This window comes from Centroberyx gerrardi, chromosome 7, assembly GCF_048128805.1.
Source record: "Centroberyx gerrardi isolate f3 chromosome 7, fCenGer3.hap1.cur.20231027, whole genome shotgun sequence".
NCBI lineage: Eukaryota > Metazoa > Chordata > Actinopteri > Beryciformes > Berycidae > Centroberyx > Centroberyx gerrardi.
The window spans coordinates 21,310,067-21,331,500 of record NC_136003.1 but is presented as its reverse complement, the minus strand read 5'-3'; the positions used below and the strand labels follow the sequence as shown (position 1 = coordinate 21,331,500).

The following is a 21,434-nucleotide window of genomic DNA, read 5'->3' as shown; positions in this document are numbered from 1 at the left end:
AATTACAGTATATTTGAACTCCTCATGTTTCAGTCTCCACTAAAGTGCCATCATGAGCACAGATGCAGAGATGGAGGCCTATGGCCCCGCGGCCATCTACCTCCGGAAGCCAGAGAGGGAGAGGATTGAAGCTCAGACCGCTCCATTTGATGCCAAAACCGCCTTCTTTGTGGCTGAGCCTGAAGAGATGTACCTCAAGGGGAAACTCGTCAAAAGAGAGGGTGGCAAAGCCACTGTTGACACGGTTACTGGAAAGGTAGGTGAATAAAAGTTGTTTCATTTGAAATACTGTCTTAGTAAAACTTTTAACTTTATTTTTTACTGTATTTCCTTTTCAGACCCTCACTGTTAAAGAGGATGACATCCACCCCATGAACCCTCCAAAGTATGATAAGATTGAGGACATGGCCATGATGACCCACCTCAACGAGCCTGCCGTGCTGTATAACCTCAAAGAGCGTTTTGCATCATGGATGATCTACGTGAGTTTCCATCTTTTAATATAGAGTGTCTGTAAAGTCCCTACATCAAAATATGCTAATGTTTATTCTCTTTCTACTATTCTAGACCTACTCTGGACTGTTCTGTGTCGTCGTGAACCCCTACAAGTGGCTTCCTGTGTACGATGCTCAGGTTGTTAATGCATACAGAGGCAAAAAGAGGATTGAGGCTCCACCCCACATCTTCTCCATCTCTGACAATGCCTATCAGTTCATGCTCACTGGTAAGATCAAAGTTGCTAGAGTATTAAAGTGGTTGTAGAGAACAAGACTTTACCTTGAACATAAGCTTATTGCAGCAAACTATAAGTTTTGTATTTATATGCTCCCTCTTGGTGACATCTTTCGGAAACATAATGTTAATTTCCATTGTTATGAGGACAACACCCAATTGTTTGTTCCCCTAAAACCGGGTGACACCAGTAACCTCACTAGCCCTCATACAGTGCCTTTCACGCATTAAATGCTGGATGTCCGACAACGTCCTCCATTTAAGTGACAACAAGTCCAAAATTGTGCTATTTGGCCCACCAAGCTCGACTGACCTGCCCCGAGACAGACTTGGCAGCCTCTCTGCTTATGTTAGCGCTACCGCTAGAAATTTGGGTGTGCTGTTCGAGTCAGACGTCCATTTTGATGAACAGGTTAAGAGCGTTGTGCAGTCTTGCTTCATCTAGTTAAGGGAAATTGCAAAAATGAGGTCCTTTTTATCCTTTACTGACCTTGAAAAAGTTGCAGGAATGCTGCAGCGAGACTTTTAACTGGATCTAAGAGACGGGACCATATCACCCCTATTTTAGCTTCCCTCAGCTGGCTGCCTCTTTCTTATAGAAATGATTTGATTTTAAGCAGTTACTGATTACTTTTAAAGCAGTACGTGGTCTGGCCCCTAGCTACATCACTGATCTTTTAACTCCTTATTAGCCTGGTCATAGCCTGAGATGTACAGGCGTTCCCTGGTCCCAGATGGTGACCAGAGGTGACCGGGCATTTGTCAGGGCATTTGTCAGGGCTCCCAGGCTCTGGAACGCCCTGCCTGAGGAAATCAGACTAGCTAATTTGATGTCTTGTTTTAAATCACGTCTTCAAACTTATTTTTTTTAAAAGGCCTTCTTCTAATTTGCTGTGTTGTTCTCATTTGGTACTTTTCTTGGTGTCTCATTCTAAATGTAGCCTATGTTTTTATTGTCTGTGTTTTCATGTATGTATGATATTGATATTACTGTATTTTTTGTAACTCATGTTTTATTTGTTAATTTTTTTTTCTTTTCTTTCCACTGTGAAGCACTTTATAACTTTCTTTAGAAAAGTAAATAAGGGTTGTTATTATTTATTATTTAGCCTAAGTGGAGTGCATATGTGTGTATTTCAGATCGTGAGAACCAGTCTGTCCTTATTACGTGAGTATAATTTATAACAAATATGTAACATAATAACAAATTTTCACACCAATTCTTTAGAAACTTTATGATAATCAAGGAGAATAATCTAGATTATCCTTCTCTAATCCCCAAGCGGAGAATCCGGTGCAGGAAAGACTGTCAACACCAAGCGTGTCATCCAGTACTTTGCAACAATTGCAGTGGCTGGAGGTAAAAAGGCAGAGACTTCTGGCAAAATTCAGGTAAGAATATGTAGATGCAAAAAAAATCTTTATTTTATGGAAATCCATTTGAATGTAATAGGCTACTAATGTATTTAATGTCCTCTTTGTAGGGGTCACTGGAGGACCAGATCATTGCAGCCAACCCTCTGCTGGAGGCCTATGGTAATGCCAAGACAGTGAGGAATGACAACTCCTCTCGTTTTGTAAGTGACAAAATTGAAGATAAATTTCACCGGAAAACTGTGTTGTACTTTGTGTACTAACCTTGGTCTGAATGTATAGGGTAAATTCATCAGAATCCACTTTGGCTCAACTGGCAAGCTGGCTTCAGCTGATATTGAAACATGTAAGTTCTTGACAGTTAGTGTGAGGAATCACATTTGTTACATTTGTAGTTGGAAACATAAGTAGTGTACAGATGTAATGCCTTATATTAACTATTGTTTGATGCTTATTCATCAGTAATTCATTATGCCTAACGCAACATTCACAGATCTGCTGGAAAAGTCCCGAGTAACCTTCCAGCTGTCTGCTGAGAGGAGCTACCATATCTTCTATCAGCTAATGACTGGCCACAAACCTGAGCTCCTGGGTATGTTACTACATAATCAAAATTACTACAACATCAAAAATTTGAATTTGCAGAGACTTATGCTTTTCCTCGAATCTCTTCCAGAGGCTCTTCTAATCACCACCAACCCCTATGACTACCCAATGATCAGTCAGGGTGAAATCACAGTTAAGAGCATCAATGATGTGGAGGAGTTCATTGCAACAGATGTAAGTCAATTTGTAGACTAATAGTAAATCCTTGTCAGAGTTGCTGAAGCTTTAAAACATCTTGTTTTTTTATGTAATGCAGTCCGCTATTGATATCCTGGGCTTCACTGCTGAGGAGAAGATAGGCATCTACAAGCTGACTGGTGCCTGCATGCATCATGGCAACATGAAGTTCAAGCAGAAGCAGCGTGAGGAGCAGGCTGAGCCAGATGGCACTGAGGGTAGCTATCATAATAATATTTTCATGTTGCATACACTGCAGTTATATGCATTGAGGTGTAATATATGTGCTAAAAGTTTTTTCTTTCCATCAGTGGCTGATAAAATCGCCTATTTAATGGGCCTGAACTCAGCTGATATGCTGAAAGCTCTGTGCTACCCCAGAGTCAAGGTTGGAAATGAGATGGTGACCAAAGGTCAGACCGTGCCACAGGTCAGATATGGAACCCATAAAAACCAACAGAATGTTAAAAAGAATCCATCTACATTTCAGGAGCAATGTTTATGAGAAAAAAATGTTGTCATGAAGCTACTGCTGTTGTTTCTAGGTCAACAACTCTGTCATGGCTCTGTGCAAATCTGTCTATGAGAAAATGTTCTTGTGGATGGTCATCCGTATCAATGAGATGTTGGACACAAAGCAGGCAAGACAGTTCTTCATTGGCGTGTTGGATATCGCTGGATTTGAGATCTTCGATGTGAGTGATTTGGAGAACATTTGAGCGATATCACATATCAACATTGTTTTGCCATGCAACTGATTACATTTCCATAATTACAGTTCAACAGCTTGGAGCAACTCTGCATCAACTTCACCAATGAGAAACTGCAACAGTTCTTCAACCACCACATGTTTGTCCTGGAGCAAGAGGAATATAAGAAGGAGGGCATTCAGTGGGAGTTCATTGACTTTGGTATGGACTTGGCTGCCTGCATTGAGCTTATTGAGAAAGTAAGTAAAGTCTCTCTGGCAGAACAGATTTCTTGATTTCTGAAATCATGTTAAATTGCTAATTCTTTTCCATATGACCTAATTCTCCATCAGCCAATGGGCATCTTCTCCATCCTTGAAGAGGAGTGCATGTTCCCCAAGGCCTCAGACACAACTTTCAAGAACAAGCTGCATGATCAGCATCTTGGCAAGACTAAGGCCTTTGAGAAGCCAAAGCCTGCAAAGGGCAAGGCTGAGGCTCACTTCTCTCTGGTTCACTATGCTGGTACAGTGGACTACAACATCAATGGCTGGCTGGACAAGAACAAGGACCCACTGAACGATTCAGTTATTCAGCTCTACCAGAAGTCTGCAAACAAACTGCTTTCCTTCCTGTATGCATCCCATGCTGCAACTGATGGTAAGAAGCTAATCTGTTCATTCATGTTACTCAGTTAATTCAAAAATGCATTTTTTTTGGAAATGACCCTGAACAGTGAATATAGAGGTATTTACTCACTAGCACTGGTGAAACACTATGTTTTGGAAAACAGAGGCTTCTGGAGGTGGTGGCAAGAAGGGAGGAAAGAAGAAGGGTGGTTCCTTCCAGACTGTGTCTGCTCTTTTCAGAGTATGTTTTCTTTCAAGTTGGTTTGATATAAATCAAAACATGTCTTCAAATAAAGTGGATATTTTACCTTGCTATGGCAATTTACTACTAAAATAATCAATTCCAATCCACAGGAGAACTTGGGCAAGCTGATGACCAATTTGAGGAGCACTCATCCTCACTTTGTGCGCTGCCTGATTCCCAATGAATCAAAGACTCCAGGTAAAAACATAACAGCACCACACTATTACAAAATATTAATGTACATATAAATGTCACTGAATATGATTGGTTTAACCATGTCCAGGTCTTATGGAGAACTTCCTGGTCATCCACCAGCTGAGGTGTAATGGCGTGCTGGAGGGTATCAGAATCTGCAGAAAGGGCTTCCCCAGCAGAATCCTCTATGGTGACTTCAAGCAGAGGTGATTTACCCATGTTTCACTGCTGGATTAAAACATGTGCTCCATAACAGTAGATAGATCATCTCGAGAACTGGGTTGGTCTCTCTGAATGTATCCTAAACTGTTCAGAACTTATATTACAGGGAGGAAATTTTTCATCTGTCTTGGAGATCATGTTTCTCTGATACATGATCTCCAAGACAGATGAAAAATTTCCTCCCTGCAATGGATGAACACAAATTTCTTAAAACTGAATGAAGATAAGACAGAAATACTTTTGGTCAGCTCCAAAGCCAAAAGAGAAGAACTCTCCACAAGACTTGGGAACCTGAATCCCTCGATCAAATCAGAAGTAACAAGCCTGGGTGTTATCTTAGATTCTGATCTAAGTTTTAATTCCCATATAAACAAGGTGACCAGAACAGCATTCTTTCATCTTAGAAATATTGCCAAGGTGCGGCCCTTCCTAACCCAGAAAGATGCTGAAAAGCTAACTCACGCGTTTGTTACAAGTAGACTGGACTACTGCAACGCCCTTTTTACCGGCCTCCCTAAAAAGTCTATTGAGAGGCTTCAGCTTATCCAAAACTCTGCAGCTAGACTTTTAACAAAAACAAGGAAGCGAGAGCATATCACTCCGGTTTTAGCTACATTGCACTGGCTCCCAGTGTCCTTTAGAATTGATTTTAAAGTTCTTTTACTTGTATACAAAGCTCTTAATGGCTTAGGACCGGCCTACATTACAGAATCCCTGCTGTTCTACATTCCATCAAGAGCCCTCAGGTCTTCTACTGCTGGTTTGTTAGAAGTACAAAACCCCACTCAAAAGAAGATTGGGGATGCAGCCTTTTTTAACTATGCTCCTAAACTGTGGAACACCCTGCCAAAGAATATTAGAGAGGTGGGCTCTGTAAGCATTTTCAAACGACTGCTAAAAACTTATCTTTTCAGCTTAGCTTTTAAATAGCCTTCATTTTAACTGTTTCTGTTCAGGATCCCAACAGAGCTGACACGGGCAAGTACGAATTTTCATTCGTCTTGTCCGGGTAATACTCACCTGCACGAGTGAACACTATATGTGGGGGGGACAGAGCTTTACCCTGTATGATTCTCATCCATCTGTGGATGGTGAGGTTTTTGACCAAGAGGAGAATCTATGATTCTCGTCTGCCTTAGGCAGTGAGATCTGACGTAAATATCAGATCAAGAGTAGAATCAGGAAGGACAGGGGAAAAAGAAAATTAAAGAAAAACATATGGGTTCACTCACAATGTGCATCTAAAAGTGGGAGTATTTGTTGTGTTCTTTTATCTTTCTATTTTACTTGATTTGATTCTTTTAATGCAATGCATTTTGTTCTTTTATATGAATTTTATCTTTTTATCTGTCTTTTATCTGTCTTCTATTGATGTAAAGCACTATGTTGTGTATAAAAGGTGCCATACAAATAAAGGTTATTATTATTATTATTATTATTATTATTATATTTAAACCCAATAAATTTAATTGTGCTGTAAAGGAAACAAAAGAGTTGTATAAGCTTTGTATCCATGTTTGATCAATTTTCCCTTGCAGATACAAAGTATTGAATGCCAGTGTCATCCCTGAGGGACAGTTCATTGACAACAAGAAAGCTTCAGAGAAACTCTTGGGCTCTATTGATGTGGACCACACTCAGTACAAGTTTGGACACACCAAGGTAATTTTTACAGGGAATGTGAATAGATTGTACGTGCATGCAAGTTTTGCTTTATTCCTGTGTATTGATGAATGATTTCCTTTACTTAAATACAGGTGTTCTTCAAAGCTGGTCTGCTGGGTACCCTGGAAGAGATGAGAGATGACAAACTGGCTACACTGGTGACCATGACTCAGGCTCTCTGCAGAGGATACCTCATGAGGAGAGAGTTTGTCAAGATGATGGAGAGGAGGTAGAGTGGGATTTTGATACTGAATTGCCAATGTGATGTTAGTCACAGAGAATAAACAAAAACAGTATGAACCTTAATTGTACATTTATGCTTGTTATTTTTTACAGAGATGCAATTTTCTCCATCCAGTACAATATCCGCTCATTCATGAATGTGAAAAACTGGCCATGGATGCATTTGTACTTCAAGATCAAGCCTCTTCTGAAGAGTGCTGAGACTGAGAAGGAACTTCAGCAGATGAAGGAAAACTATGACAAGATGAAGACGGACCTGGCTACCGCCCTGGCCAAGAAGAAGGAATTAGAAGAAAAGATGGTTTCCCTGTTGCAGGAAAAGAATGACCTGCAACTGCAAGTAGCTTCTGTAAGCGGAATGAAAATAACAAAAGGAAAAAACTTTCTTTTGTTTTCATTTAAAAGTCAGAATGTTGGTTTACAAATAAAATGTTAAAATACACACTCATATTTATATGTAAATTTTGTTGCTTAGCAAATCTGCTACAGTTAGGTAAAATAATGTGCAAAAATTTGCTAAATCTCTGCTTGCCTCATCCACAAATTGCTAACAAATCATGAGCTTAGAATTATAAGGTTCTGTCTGCGAGTGCAGTTCTGAGATCTTTTTAAATATTTAACCCCAAAAGGCTCTTTTTAAAAAATATCACCACACAAGCATAAAGTAACATTCAAAGATCATGAATACGTAGATGAATCAATTTTGATAAAGTCAGATAGAACCTTATTATTCCTTATAAACACAAAATATAATGTTCAATTGCAGGAAGGTGAGAACCTCTCTGATGCTGAGGAAAGGTGTGAAGGGCTCATTAAGAGCAAGATCCAGCTCGAGGCCAAACTCAAAGAGACAAGTGAGAGACTGGAGGATGAGGAGGAAGTCAATGCTGAACTGACTGCCAAAAAGAGGAAGCTGGAGGATGAATGTTCTGAGCTGAAGAAAGACATTGACGACTTGGAGCTCACCTTGGCCAAAGTGGAGAAGGAGAAACATGCCACTGAGAACAAGGTTCAGTTAATTTTAAATTCATACACATACAAAAAGTCTTACATATACAAAAAAAATCTAATTTCTACTCAAGTTCATCATTAATATACATATGATGTGACAAACATATAAATTAGCCTTTCATTCCACTATCAGGTGAAAAACCTGACAGAGGAGATGGCATCTCAAGATGAGTCTATTGCCAAGTTAACCAAGGAGAAGAAGGCCCTCCAAGAGGCCCACCAGCAAACACTGGATGATCTCCAGGCAGAGGAAGACAAAGTCAACACTCTGACCAAGGCCAAGACCAAGCTGGAACAGCAAGTGGACGATGTGAGAAAACAATTTTGATAGTGTTTTTTTATGGTAATACCCTGATAATTTGTGTCCCAACTGCCAAAAATAAAGACACTATTACTATTGCCATTATTCAATAGCTTGAGGGTTCACTGGAGCAAGAGAAGAAGCTCCGCATGGACCTTGAGAGAGCCAAGAGGAAGCTTGAGGGAGATCTGAAACTGGCCCAGGAATCCATAATGGATCTGGAGAATGACAAACAGCAATCTGAGGAAAAAATCAAGAAGTGAGTTAAAAGAGGAGTTCTCCTACTTCTCACTATTCCTGCTACAATGTTCAGACATAGTACATGTTCTGGAATGTAACTTTCCTTTGTGTTCTCCACATCAAGGAAAGACTTTGAAACCAGCCAACTCCTCAGCAAGATTGAGGATGAACAGTCCCTTGGTTCTCAGCTTCAGAAGAAGATCAAGGAGCTCCAGGTAACATATTTGACATACAGATTAGATTCAGAAAATCAAGAATAACACATGATATTCAGGTTCATAGGTCTACTTGACATTGCTATCATCAAACCCTAGGCTCGTATTGAGGAGCTGGAGGAAGAGATTGAGGCTGAGCGGGCTGCTCGGGCCAAGGTAGAGAAGCAGAGGGCTGATCTCTCCAGGGAACTAGAGGAGATCAGTGAGAGGCTTGAGGAAGCTGGTGGAGCAACGGCTGCTCAGATTGAGATGAACAAGAAGCGCGAGGCTGAGTTCCAGAAGCTGCGTCGTGACCTTGAGGAGTCCACCCTGCAGCATGAAGCCACTGCAGCAGCTCTCCGCAAGAAGCAGGCTGACAGTGTTGCTGAGCTGGGAGAGCAGATCGACAACCTCCAGCGTGTCAAGCAGAAGCTGGAGAAGGAGAAGAGCGAGTATAAGATGGAGATTGATGACCTCTCTAGCAACATGGAGGCCATTGCCAAATCAAAGGTATGCAATGTTTCCCATGAAATTGCAATTCCACCTTAAGGTTCCAGTGCATGTACAAACACTTGACAGTGGAGAATGGACAAAGGACACTTTGTCAATGACCCCCATATTCACTCATGTCATGAATCAGTTTGTTGAAATAAAATATTAAATCGTTTTTGTTCAATTACAGGGAAATTTGGAGAAAATGTGCAGAACTCTTGAGGACCAGTTGAGTGAACTCAAGTCCAAAAATGATGAGAATGTTCGCCAGCTGAATGACATCAGTGCACAGAGGGCAAGACTCGCGACAGAGAATGGTGTGTAGTCTACAATGTAAAACATGTAAAACTACAGTAGAATGAGTGGCTTATTCAGTTCAGATATAACATTGTGCATGTTCTGTCATTCAGGTGAATTTGCTCGCCAGCTAGAGGAGAAAGAAGCTCTTGTTTCCCAGCTGACCAGAGGCAAGCAGGCTTTCACTCAGCAGATTGAGGAGCTCAAGAGGCACATTGAAGAGGAAGTGAAGGTATGAGATTCATTGTCCTCCATGAAATTAAATCTATGTTCGGGCTGTGTATGTCCACTTTGTCAAACAAGATATCTCAGGTGATATCTCAGACCCCACTGGTCTGATTTTGACAAAACTTGGATGGATGATGCATCTTCGCACTGTTTTCTAGCATTTGAAAAATTACACAGATTGGACTAATTCACACAACTAACAAAATTTAATTTGAAAGGCCACAACTGCTACACCAACAGTCAAATTTTGATGAAACTTGGAGGGATGATGCATCTTGTTACTGACTGGCTCAATCATTTGTCTGCATCATTTCTGTCTCCATCAAGTATTCTGAGGGATTGGATTCCAGTCTTACATATTCCAGTTCAATAACTTGTTGCTTAGTTGAAATGAGAGAGATTAAATGACTTCGGTAATTTGTTCATAGTCAATTGTAAAGACACTATAAAACCTGTTTGTTGTAATGTGTCATAGGCTAAGAATGCCCTGGCCCATGGTGTTCAATCAGCCAGGCATGACTGCGACCTGCTCAGAGAGCAGTATGAGGAGGAGCAGGAGGCTAAGGGTGAGCTGCAGCGTGGCATGTCCAAGGCCAACAGCGAGGTGGCTCAGTGGAGGAGTAAATACGAGACTGATGCTATCCAGCGCACTGAGGAGCTGGAGGAGGCCAAGTAACCAGAAAAGTTTCTACTCTTTAACAGGTTCAATCCATATATTGTTGGAACCTTGAGAGAAACCAACCTTTTTCTCTGCAGGAAAAAGCTTGCCCAGCGTCTGCAGGATGCTGAGGAATCCATTGAGGCTGTGAACTCGAAGTGTGGCTCTCTAGAGAAGACCAAGCAGAGGCTGCAGGGTGAGGTGGAGGACCTCATGATTGATGTGGAGAGAGCTAATTCTCTGGCTGCTAACCTTGACAAGAAGCAGAGGAACTTTGATAAGGTAACGGATGATGCTAGAATTCAAAGCCCAAGTTATTAAATAAAATATAATTTTAAAAATGAACACGAATATGACTTAATAATTTTGATTTAACCATATAATACTAGGTCCTGGCAGAATGGAAACAGAAGTATGAGGAGGGCCAGGCAGAGCTGGAAGGAGCCCAGAAAGAGGCTCGCTCTCTCAGCACTGAAATATTCAAGATGAAGAACTCTTATGAGGAGGCTCTGGATCAACTGGAGACCGTGAAGAGAGAGAACAAGAACCTGCAGCGTATGTTGACTACCATCTACTTTTGAGGCAAATAATCAATCATTACATACCAGATATGAAGGTTACAAGATTGTATACCTTACTTATTTTTCTTCTGTAGAGGAGATCTCAGACCTGACTGAACAGATTGGGGAGACTGGAAAGAGCATCCATGAGCTGGAGAAGGCAAAGAAGACAGTGGAGACTGAGAAGGCTGAAATTCAGACAGCCCTAGAAGAGGCAGAGGTAAAACAGTTTGTATTTATTTGTTTGTTATTTTAACATTGTAATTTGACAAAATCCAGCATATCTGTGCTCTATGCCATTAGTTCTTTGACTAATTTTATCAAATACGTTTTTGTTGTGATATGATACTTCTAATCGAGTACGTATTTGACTTTTCCTAAAGGGTACACTGGAGCATGAGGAGTCCAAGATTCTTCGTGTTCAGCTTGAGCTCAACCAGATCAAAAGTGAAGTTGACAGGAAGATGGCAGAGAAGGATGAGGAGATGGAGCAGATCAAGAGGAACAGCCAGAGGGTGATTGACTCCATGCAGAGCACTCTGGACTCTGAGGTCAGGAGCAGGAATGATGCCCTGAGAGTCAAGAAGAAGATGGAAGGAGACCTGAATGAGATGGAGATTCAGCTGAGCCATGCCAACAGGCAGGCTGCTGAGGCCCAGAAACAACTGAGGAATGTCCAGGGACAGCTCAAGGTAAGTCTACCACCATCATTTGGTGAGAAATGTCAAAGAGTGAGTAAAAGGGGTCAGTTCACATCTGTTTTCTTTGGTTCCAGGATGCCCAACTGCACCTTGATGATGCTATCAGAGGGCAGGAAGACATGAAGGAGCAAGTTGCCATGGTGGAGCGTAGAAATGGTCTGATGCTGGCTGAGATTGAGGAGCTGAGAGCCGCTCTGGAGCAGACAGAGAGAGGCCGCAAAGTGGCTGAGCAGGAACTGGTTGATGCTAGTGAGCGTGTGGGTCTGCTTCACTCTCAGGTTTGTTATCCATTGCTCACATGAAAATATGTCTTGAAAATATTACTTATATTATTATAAATATTGTATTAAATATTCTTTTTTTTAATTTTCAGAACACCAGTCTTATAAACACCAAGAAGAAGCTGGAGGCCGACCTTGTCCAGGTTCAGGGTGAGGTAGATGATTCTGTTCAGGAGGCAAGAAATGCTGAGGAGAAGGCCAAGAAGGCTATCACTGATGTGAGTTTACATCTGTCTCTTCTATTTTATGAAGACTTTACTTTGTTGGTCTACTTCTATGTGTTTGATAATTAACGTTAAAATTATTTCAGATTAAATTGTAACGAGAACGTTCATCATTTCAGGCGGCCATGATGGCTGAGGAGCTGAAGAAGGAGCAGGACACCAGCGCTCACCTGGAGAGGATGAAGAAGAACCTGGAGGTCACAGTCAAAGACCTGCAGCACCGTCTGGATGAGGCTGAGAATCTGGCCATGAAGGGTGGCAAGAAGCAGCTCCAGAAACTGGAGTCCAGGGTATGCACTGTATAAATGTTTTGGATGAAAATACAAAACTAATGGTAAAAATAACAGCAACTAAGTTGAGAATAACATTCAGTATTTACTGTCCTATCTTACAGGTACGTGAGCTGGAAAGTGAAGTTGAGGCTGAACAGAGACGTGGAGCTGATGCTGTTAAAGGAGTCCGCAAATATGAGAGGAGAGTCAAGGAGCTCACCTACCAGGTACTTTCTTATCTTACTAAAAAATGACCATGATTTCTCCATCATCCTATCTCTACTCTCCATCACCTTTATCCTTTATCTCTACAGACTGAGGAGGACAAGAAGAATGTGACCAGACTTCAGGATCTGGTGGACAAGCTGCAGCTCAAAGTCAAGGCCTACAAGAGGCAGGCTGAGGAGGCTGTAAGTCAATCATTAATAAATATTTGAGAAAATGTCATTGATTACAGAGTAAGTGTACCATAATATCAGAGATCTACTTAAACAGTATAGTCCCTGAACTTTACAGGAGGAGCAGGCCAACACTCACCTGTCCAGGTTCAGGAAGGTTCAGCATGAGCTGGAGGAGGCTCAGGAGCGTGCTGACATCGCTGAGTCCCAGGTCAACAAGCTGAGAGCCAAGAGCCGTGATGTTGGAAAGGTATCTGTATGATTCTGTTGTATCTCATGCATTACAGCATAAGTTTGCCAATTTTGTACCTATACCGGTATATAATTTGTCTCTTACATACCTGTGGTTCTTGGACCCGCAGAGAATATTGACTCCTGAGTCAACTGTCGGTTGAAACGGCAAGCTCCGCTGCTAGGCCTCTTGCTGCTAACAATGAGTCCAAATGGGGTTTGTCAAAATACCTAAAAAAAAAAGTAATTCGTAGGCTCCACAGGGGAACTGAGAGTAAACGGACAAGTTGCAAAGTACATGAATTTAAATTAGCTCCAATTTCATGACACAATTCCATCATTAAACACACTTTCACTAACCAGGAAATCAATGAACTATTTTTCTCTGCCGCAGCACAGACTGCTGTAGGGTGAAAGTGTGTTACTGATGGCGTGATCTAGTTTTGTGGACAGTCAAGTCAGATTGTAAATAATTGCACATGGACCCAGGTGCAGTTTGGTAGAACTATCCACTGAGTGGAAATGGTGCGGTGCTGCTGCTTTCCAGGCTGTGGATATAAATACGTTGGTTGGTCGCCATATCGGTGTCATAGACTGGCTTTTTTGGAGATATTTTGACAAACCCTGTTTGGACTCATTGTTAGCAGCAAGAGGCTAGCAACAGCAGCTTGCTGTTGCAACTGACAGCTGACGATATTGTCTGTGGGTCCAAGTACTACAGGTATGTGAGAGACAAATGATATAGGTCCAAAATTGCCAAACATATCCTTTAATGATGTATTTACTTCATTTCTGTGATTTTCAGTAATATCTATACATCTAATTGCAGTATACCTACAAATACTCTCCTATAAAAAGTTCCTAAAAACAATATTTTTCTTTTCTCACCTTTAGGGAAGTGACTCTGCTGAATAAGATACAAAATCCAGTTGAGGTGTTCCAACAGAGCTCACAGAATATGAGTCCCCTGTTAAATTCTCTTCTGTAAAACTTCAATAAACATTAACATTTTCTCCCCTATCCTGTTAATCTATCTGTTAATTCTATGGCACGTTCAATCTTAGGTTGGCTTGCAAAGCTATTTAACATAACAGCTAACTGGAGGTGTATCAGAACATATGTTGATATCATGGCCCAACCTGTCAATCATTACTGCATTTCCTGTTATTAAGCACAAATGTGAAAACTTTTTCTTCAGGTTGAGGCACACTAATTGCACTGAACAGGGTGTTTTTTTCATTTTGAGCTGTTACAATGTTGAAAGTTTCTTGAAATTCTGAACATGGTGGAAACTGATCTGCCATCAACAAAAAAGAGACAGACTTAAATTGCTGGTGTTTACCGGCAACACAGGTGACATGCTGTGTTGTTTAGATACACCAATAAAAGCGATTCCTCTGAAACATCTGTTGGGCCTCCATAGTGCTCAAGTAAAATGGTAAATGGACACATCAACCAGTAAATGTGTAAATCGCTGATTCCTCCCACAGGGAGGCGATTCCTCCCTCAACTAATCAAGAACAAACATGAATTGGGGATCAGATTTATTCTTGTTATTTTCATTTTATTATTATTGCAATTTTTTTGTGTACATTTTTATACAGTTTCCCACATCTGTGATTGCAATTCAAACCTACCTGCAATTTCTCTCTCTGGGAATCACAACTACAGCAGTAAGAACTCAAAGAACTAATAGTTTAAATTGTATTTATATTTGAAAAAGCTGAGATGATAATGAGATTATAATCACCTCTGGCCTACTTTATTGAGCTGGAAGCAAAATAGACAATGCATGCATGGAACATTAAGCTAGCAAAAAGGAAACAAAAATTAATACGCCTTGAAAGTTGTAAGCCAAAGATTCAACATCTAACTTAGTCTTGAAAACAAATAGAGCAAACTTCAATTCTACTCTGATAATAGCTTCTTAATAGGTATATGACAACCAGAAAAAAATCCATAAACTCTGTCAAATGAATAATTTTAAAGAAACATGCCTATAGCAAAATTTATAATTTACAATGGCATACCTGGCTACCTTTTTCTGCCACCATCCTTCTTGTCTTTCTTTCCACCCCCCTTTCCCCTTCCTTTTCCTTGCTCTGCCTTTTCCTTCCCCTTTCCTGGATCCCCTCTCCCTTTTTCTCCTCCTTGACTCTTCTGCATCTGGGCTGTGTGAACCCTCTCGATCAGAGTGAAGTAGTCCTCATTTGGGCTGATAGGGCAGGTCACAAACTTCATCTGTTCATGTGGGCATGCAGATGCAGGATGTGGCTTGTTGCATGCTCCTGCGTTGGGAGACGATGGTCTTGAGCGGGCCTTCCTGGGGCTTGCGTGGCTTGGGGAGCAGGGCGTGGAGTTTGAGTCTTCTTTTGGGACAAGGTTTAGGTTGAGGGAGAGGGGTCTGCCCAGTGACGGGCTCAAAGGAACCACAAGCTTCTGTCCTGGGGCTCCTAGAGTGAGGAAGACTTCTGGGAATGTACATGGTTGGCCGACATTCTTACGTCCCTTTGACAGATAAAAGAATCATGTAAGTTACGTGTCTGTTATCGGGACAATATCTTTAGGCAATTGGCACACTCCCCGCACAAGCTGTGGCAATGGCCTGGTCTTACCTGCTGTGGTGTGAAGCTCATAGATACCTTCAGTGTCACCTGTACAGAAACAACATGTCATTGAACATTGGAAAGTGTTCAAGTGATTCTAGTTAGGTCATTTATTCATAACTGAGGGGCTGCAGACCAGTTCACCAAACCATGATCATCTTCATGCTTTGAAAACACCTAAAAACTGCACAGAACAAAATTTCCACATAGAAATACACCCATCTTAACTTACCTATCAAGGCCGGGCTGCGCGCAAACATGACGGTTTTTGAAATCAACAGTTAGAGTGGCGATTTCAGCTAAATAATGGTGTAAATGTTTTCAAGTCACTTTGGGATCTTTTGGCTTCAAGAGACTTGGATTATGCTGTAAGTTTTTTATGGTTATTTTCTGTTATTTTTTGAAGACTGAAGACAGGACCCCAGCAACTTCAGTTGTTTTGGAGAAAGCTGCAATGTACTTCTTCCAGGGGATCTCCGGGACTGTTTCATTTTTGGGTGAACTATTCCTTTAAGAGCAAAATACAAATTGTTTCTTAAACAGCAGCGAGTGAGCGCTCTATCCAGAAAAAGCTGGACTCACCAACGTTAAATTTTTTGCCTCTCTTGTCCTTTTGGTATCTTTCGGTATAAAGTGATCACAGACCAAACGGGTTGGTAAACATGAGCATGGGGTGTGCAGTTTACCAACATCATGTTACATGATTTCTGGGAATTTAAGTTCAATTTTTTCAAACAGCCATTTGGAGCTGCCAACTTGCAAAGTTGCCTAGTGGAGCTTTAAGTCTTCGTGGTGAAATTATGACAGACAGACAAGTGCAATGTACAGCAAGAGAGTGAAGTGGAATATAGAAAATCAATTCATAACACTTCTACATTTTAGGGGGACAATTTACCTGTGCTGAGGAATTTTGCTTCTTCTGATATTCAGAGTCAGGGCTGAATGAGGCAGATTTGGATAGGGCCATGGGCAAGCCAGAATCTGCATTAGCCATGTGAGAGGAAGTGCTGGAATAGGCCTTCCTTGATGTTGCTGGTGTCCCTTCTGTCAGAATGATGTTTGGTCCAAGACCCTTGCAGAATAAAAAGAGGCACTTCAGCTGCCTAATGTCCCGTCATAATCACCATGATATATTAAACATAACCTGTTATGCTATTGACGTCATTAATTAAGCAAATTAATTAATTCATTTGCAAATATTTCTACGTCAACATAGCTGTCTTCACATAAAACATGGGTGTTATAAATATATATAAATTTATGTAGTAAGCTCCAAAACCGACTCAGATCATCTACTCTATAGGCGGAACCTGTGGTGTAAGTATTAAGTTTCTATCATCTATTGTTGTTGACTTATTGTGTTCACAAGAATGTGTCCACACACACACACATACACACACAGACAGACAGACAGATGATGACATAATGTCTTGCATACCATGTACTGTGGTGGCAGGTCACAACAAAAGTAACAGGGAATTACATTTAGGTTGGCAATATCCTGGATGTTCACACCAAATGCTAATTTGGGTGGTATGTGACTTACTTGGGCAACATTTTTATTACTCCCACTTATCCCTGGCAAGGTAGGGAGTGCAACACGCTGATCATCTAGCCGCCGGCCCTGACTGGAGGTGAGGATTTTGAAGAATGCATCAGCCTCTGCACCTGTTATGGAGAGTGGAGGGTTATTTCTGTGGTATCCCATAGACAGAAAACAAACAGCTGACCATGAGTGGCTGTGTGTTGCTCTGACCTGTGGGTGCAGCGTTTCTAGCACTTCCATTGTGTGTGGGTGTACTACTAGGTTGCAAAGAGCAGCGTTGCTCGTCCATACGTCCACGTTGAGCATGATGCATCATTTTAAGGAACTGCTCCTGCTCAGCCTGAGATGTTTCCTGAAAAGACATAAAGAAAAAACAATTGTAATGGGAAGTGGGGAACACACAAACATCCTATACATTCTGAACATTCCTACATATTGGAAGTCTATTACACGACCACATTTTATCTACAAAAGTTTGGGGAGGATCATCCTCCCTATCCGATCTTGACCTGACCTCAGTGTCTTGTCTAAATCAACAGTAAAAAATGAGGAGTACTGGGCAATAAAAGTGCAAACTAAATTAAGAGCTGTGTGGCGTGATCCCTCACCTGCCGAGGTTGGTCAGTTTTGTCAAGGCTGAGGGAGGCGGACCTCCGGGGGGGCTTTTCAGAGGAATCAGTCAAACTGGGCCTCTCAGAACTGGACACGGCTTTCCGCTGAGCAGATGGGGTCCCCAGATTCTGGAGGATGTGGGGTGCAGAACATCTCTGTTCATCCATCCTGGAGCCCTTTGAAATGAAAATATGATTGCTTGTTGAAATGGTGAATCCAAGTAGGTAACTTGTTGTTAGAAATATCCCACCACTGCAATGTGGTGTAGGAAGGTTTTGAGGAACTAAGTAACAGAAAACTGTCACCACCGTTGTTTTTCTGAGTATGTTTCTTCCACTGCACAGTGTATGGGACTAACCTGGACCTTGGAGACCATGTAACACAAGTAGCTTGCATCCGCCCCTGCAGCAGTTGATGTGGTGCTTCCATTCTGTATCCCTGGTAACGAAGCAAGAGACACTCGCTGGTCGTCAAGCCGTCGGCCCTGAGAGTTGGCCAAGAGGCTGAAGAACTTTTCAGAATCTGGACCTGGGAAAGTGAAAAGTGAAAAGAGGCATAGTAGACATGTAATCAAATATGTATAGAATTATGGAAATGAAAGTGCATTATATTATCATTTACAAAAAAAAGTTTAAAAAAAGTGGCAGGAAAGTGATCAAATCTTTGTGAGACACACAGCAGTGGGCTGACCTGTGGGCACAGTGCTCTGGGCGGGCTTGCTTTCATTGTGTTTGGGTGTGGACTTGGGACTCCTGCTGGGATCCAAGACGCAGCGCTGTTCATCCATTCTGTCGCGCTGGACATGATGCATCAAGGAAAAAAAATCCTCCTGTTCAGCTGGAGTCACCTCCTGGATAAGAAATAAAGCGAACGATACCAGATTAGTCAACGCTGCTATAACAAGCGTACTATTACGAGATCAAATGTTTAACTGGGATCCAGTCTGTGTGGTATTCTACAGTGGTTTCATTTCCAAACTACTTGTATCATTTTCAGATTAGACAAAACTATTCATTTTGTTATGTTGTTCGACCACGCACACACACAGGTACAGACTGTTGAAAATGGATGCTGCTGTCACCTGATAATAAAGGACTTGACTTGATTGAGAATATACCTGATTTGGGGATTTTTTATCTTTGCTCTTTGGTCGCTCTATGTCTGTGCCAGGGCTGAAGGAGGCTGAACGTGGCGGGCCTGAACCAGACGCAGGGCAATCCTTTTTTGGTGAAGACTGGGCCACCGGGCTCCTGATTTGGGGTAAGGAACACCTCTGGTCCTCCATTCTGGAACCCTGGAAATCAATTAGGTCAGTTAGTTCGCAGAAAAATCCAAGGCACAGCGAACGAATGCTGGCTTGAAATAAGTGACAAAGTTTTGAATTTTACTATTTAAATATCTCAGCTTTCAAAAAAATGTGCAACACTGTCCCGCCACAACTTTTCTTACAGCCACAAGCCATCACTTGATGGCATGCTTTGACAGGTCGTTCCCATGGAAACGGACTCAGAAGCACTATGTGTATAATACTACTAATAATAATAATAACAATAATAATAATAATAATAATAATAATAATACAGTGGGTGAAATGGCTCATGGGGGTGAAATCGCTTGCAGTCATTTTGTGGCTGGCTCATTTTCATTTAGACCCTGCAAATCTATTGGCCTACCTAGTTAAAATTAATTCTAATTAATAAGAAAATTACATTTTATTTCTGTAATATTTTGTTTACATTCCAGTTTTATAATTGAGCAACATTTAGAGGCCGACCTGAGGTCACCCTTTTGGGTCTGGTGTTTTCATCCATAGATGTCAAAACCATAACTAAATTAAATTAAATTATTCTGTTCTATTCTCCAGGCAAAAACAGCTTTGAAAAAGAAATTGGGAGAGACTAACCTGGGCTTTGGAGACCATGTAACACAAGTAGTTTGAATCTCCTCCAGTAGTGGATGCGGCCTTTTCATTCTGTATGCCTGGTAGTGAAGGAAGAGACACTCGCTGGTCGTCAAGCCGTTGGCCCTGAGTGTTGGCCAGGAGGCTGAATAAATTATCAGAATCTGGACCTGAGAGGTCGAGAAATGAAAACAGGCGTAATAGTTATGTGATCGTATATGTAAAGAATTATGAAAATGTAAGTGGCACTTCTCAGAATCTGGACCTGTCAGGACGTAAGGGAAAATAAGAAGAAAGAAGTACCACAACTCTGGAATTGTTTACAAAGATAAAAAGTTCATCAATACAGCTAGTTTTAGTTGCTCTTCACTCACTTGGTAATGTACTTGCAGTTGCCTTTCTCTCTGTGCGTCGGGGTGAGCAGGGGGCGCTCTTACTAGGATCCAAGGAGCAGCGCTGATCATCTATGCGTCCACGCTGACCGTGGCTGATCATAGACATGAACTTCAGTTGCTCATCAGATGACGCCCCCTATTGGACAGTAACAGTGTATTAAAGACCAGTCCCAAATGAGGATGAACAACCTTTAATAACACAGAATGAAGCGAGGTTAGAACAGCCAAAATGATGCAGAAGGACAACAAACCTGTATGGCCTTGGAGGGCTGGTGCAGAGAGGGAATCTGCCCCGGGCTGTTGGGTACTGACAGCAGCTTCCTGTTTATGTCTGGCGTACTCTGAGTCAGAACAATGTGAGGTGCAGAGCCCCGATGTGCATCACTCTCGGGGTCCTAAGAGCACAAAAGTCACATATTGGAGTAGACTTCAGCAGTACATTCATCACGCCACCTCTGCAGAGGCATGCGTTCTCCCTCTACAATCTGTAGTCTAGTACCTTGCGGTTAAACCCTGGCAGTGAGGCAAGTGACACCCGCTGGTCATCGAGGCGCTGTCCCTGCATGTTGGCCAAGGCGTGGAAGAAGTCCTCACTGCTTGAACCTGTGGGGAGCAGGGATGAGCCAGGCACCAGGACACATACCATGCAGAGTTCTTGTATTTTTGTTTGTGTGTACTGTCCCAACCTGCAGGTTGCGCTGGTTTGGCAGGACCCAAGGCGCAACGCTGTTCGTCCATACGTCCACGCTGAGAGTAACTCATTATAGAGATGATCTTCTCCTGCTCAGGGGTTTCCTGATGAACATGGGACAAAAGAAGAATATAAAATAAGATAGCTAATGTTTCTTGCCATGGCAATAAATCAGTTGTTCTCAACCTATGTGGCTGATGGCTCCATATGAATCATAATAGAAAGATATATGCTTATGTTTTACAAAGAAAAAAAGGGATTTTCTTTTCATATTCTCTACATCATCTCCCGCGACGGGGATCCTGATTCCCATGTTAAGAATCACAGCAAGAGACGATTATAACTGTGTCAAATTGTGACAGTTAATCATATCATATGCCAACAATTTACAGTATGACAAAATCAATTTACAAGCATAAGTCATACTTAAAATAACTACTACTACTTCTTTTGTCTTTTTTTGAGCAATTAGATACAATACTGTGACTTAGGAAAAACAAGACAATGAAATGACATCAAAAGAAAAGGCCCCCTAAAATGCACTGAAAGTAATAATGAACATGTAACACAAACTTTCTAGCATAACACTGATGGCTTTCTTGTCATACCAGTAGGATGCCGTTAGCTTCCATTTTTGACTCCACTTCAGCAGCCGTCATCGTGCAAAATAAAAGACGAATAAAAGACGGAAAAAGTGTCCAAGTTAGGGGTAACCAAAATGTGCAACAGTATCGAAAAGTTACACAAAACGACTTCCTTCAGTTGGTGGAGGTTCCATTCAATAGTTCTTACAATAATACATAAAACATAGTATGTGCAA

The 21,434-nt window shown here is 41.5% G+C and overlaps 1 protein-coding gene across 1 annotated transcript; it reads left to right on the top strand.

Moving 5' to 3' along the window:
• Nucleotides 1–52: 52 nt before the first annotated feature.
• On the top strand, nucleotides 53–13,853 carry LOC139925475 (myosin heavy chain, fast skeletal muscle-like). The gene is made up of 39 exons (XM_071916860.2): nucleotides 53–256; nucleotides 339–482; nucleotides 568–724; nucleotides 1,873–1,900; nucleotides 2,016–2,124; nucleotides 2,217–2,309; nucleotides 2,389–2,452; nucleotides 2,600–2,698; nucleotides 2,783–2,886; nucleotides 2,969–3,107; nucleotides 3,201–3,319; nucleotides 3,435–3,584; nucleotides 3,668–3,838; nucleotides 3,932–4,238; nucleotides 4,372–4,448; nucleotides 4,562–4,649; nucleotides 4,735–4,852; nucleotides 6,407–6,530; nucleotides 6,626–6,762; nucleotides 6,870–7,125; nucleotides 7,543–7,785; nucleotides 7,921–8,097; nucleotides 8,202–8,347; nucleotides 8,453–8,543; nucleotides 8,643–9,032; nucleotides 9,205–9,331; nucleotides 9,425–9,543; nucleotides 10,015–10,211; nucleotides 10,296–10,479; nucleotides 10,587–10,752; nucleotides 10,853–10,977; nucleotides 11,141–11,449; nucleotides 11,533–11,736; nucleotides 11,832–11,957; nucleotides 12,083–12,253; nucleotides 12,358–12,462; nucleotides 12,550–12,645; nucleotides 12,752–12,883; nucleotides 13,759–13,853. The coding sequence occupies exons 1-39, from the start codon at nucleotides 53–55 to the stop codon at nucleotides 13,777–13,779; spliced, it is 5,817 nt and encodes a 1,938-aa protein (XP_071772961.2). The 3' UTR covers nucleotides 13,780–13,853.
• Nucleotides 13,854–21,434: the final 7,581 nt, after the last annotated feature.

What these genes read in the sequence shown, in the direction of transcription:
- LOC139925475 (XM_071916860.2), top strand. Translation starts at nt 53, where the DNA reads ATGAGCACAGATGCAGAGATGGAGGCCTATGGCCCCGCGGCCATCTAC. An exon ending in TATGGTGACTTCAAGCAGAG is followed by an intron (nt 4,853 to 6,406) that starts GTGATTTACCCA and finishes TTTCCCTTGCAG; the next exon opens with ATACAAAGTATTGAATGCCA. An exon ending in TCCAGAAACTGGAGTCCAGG is followed by an intron (nt 12,254 to 12,357) that starts GTATGCACTGTA and finishes CCTATCTTACAG; the next exon opens with GTACGTGAGCTGGAAAGTGA.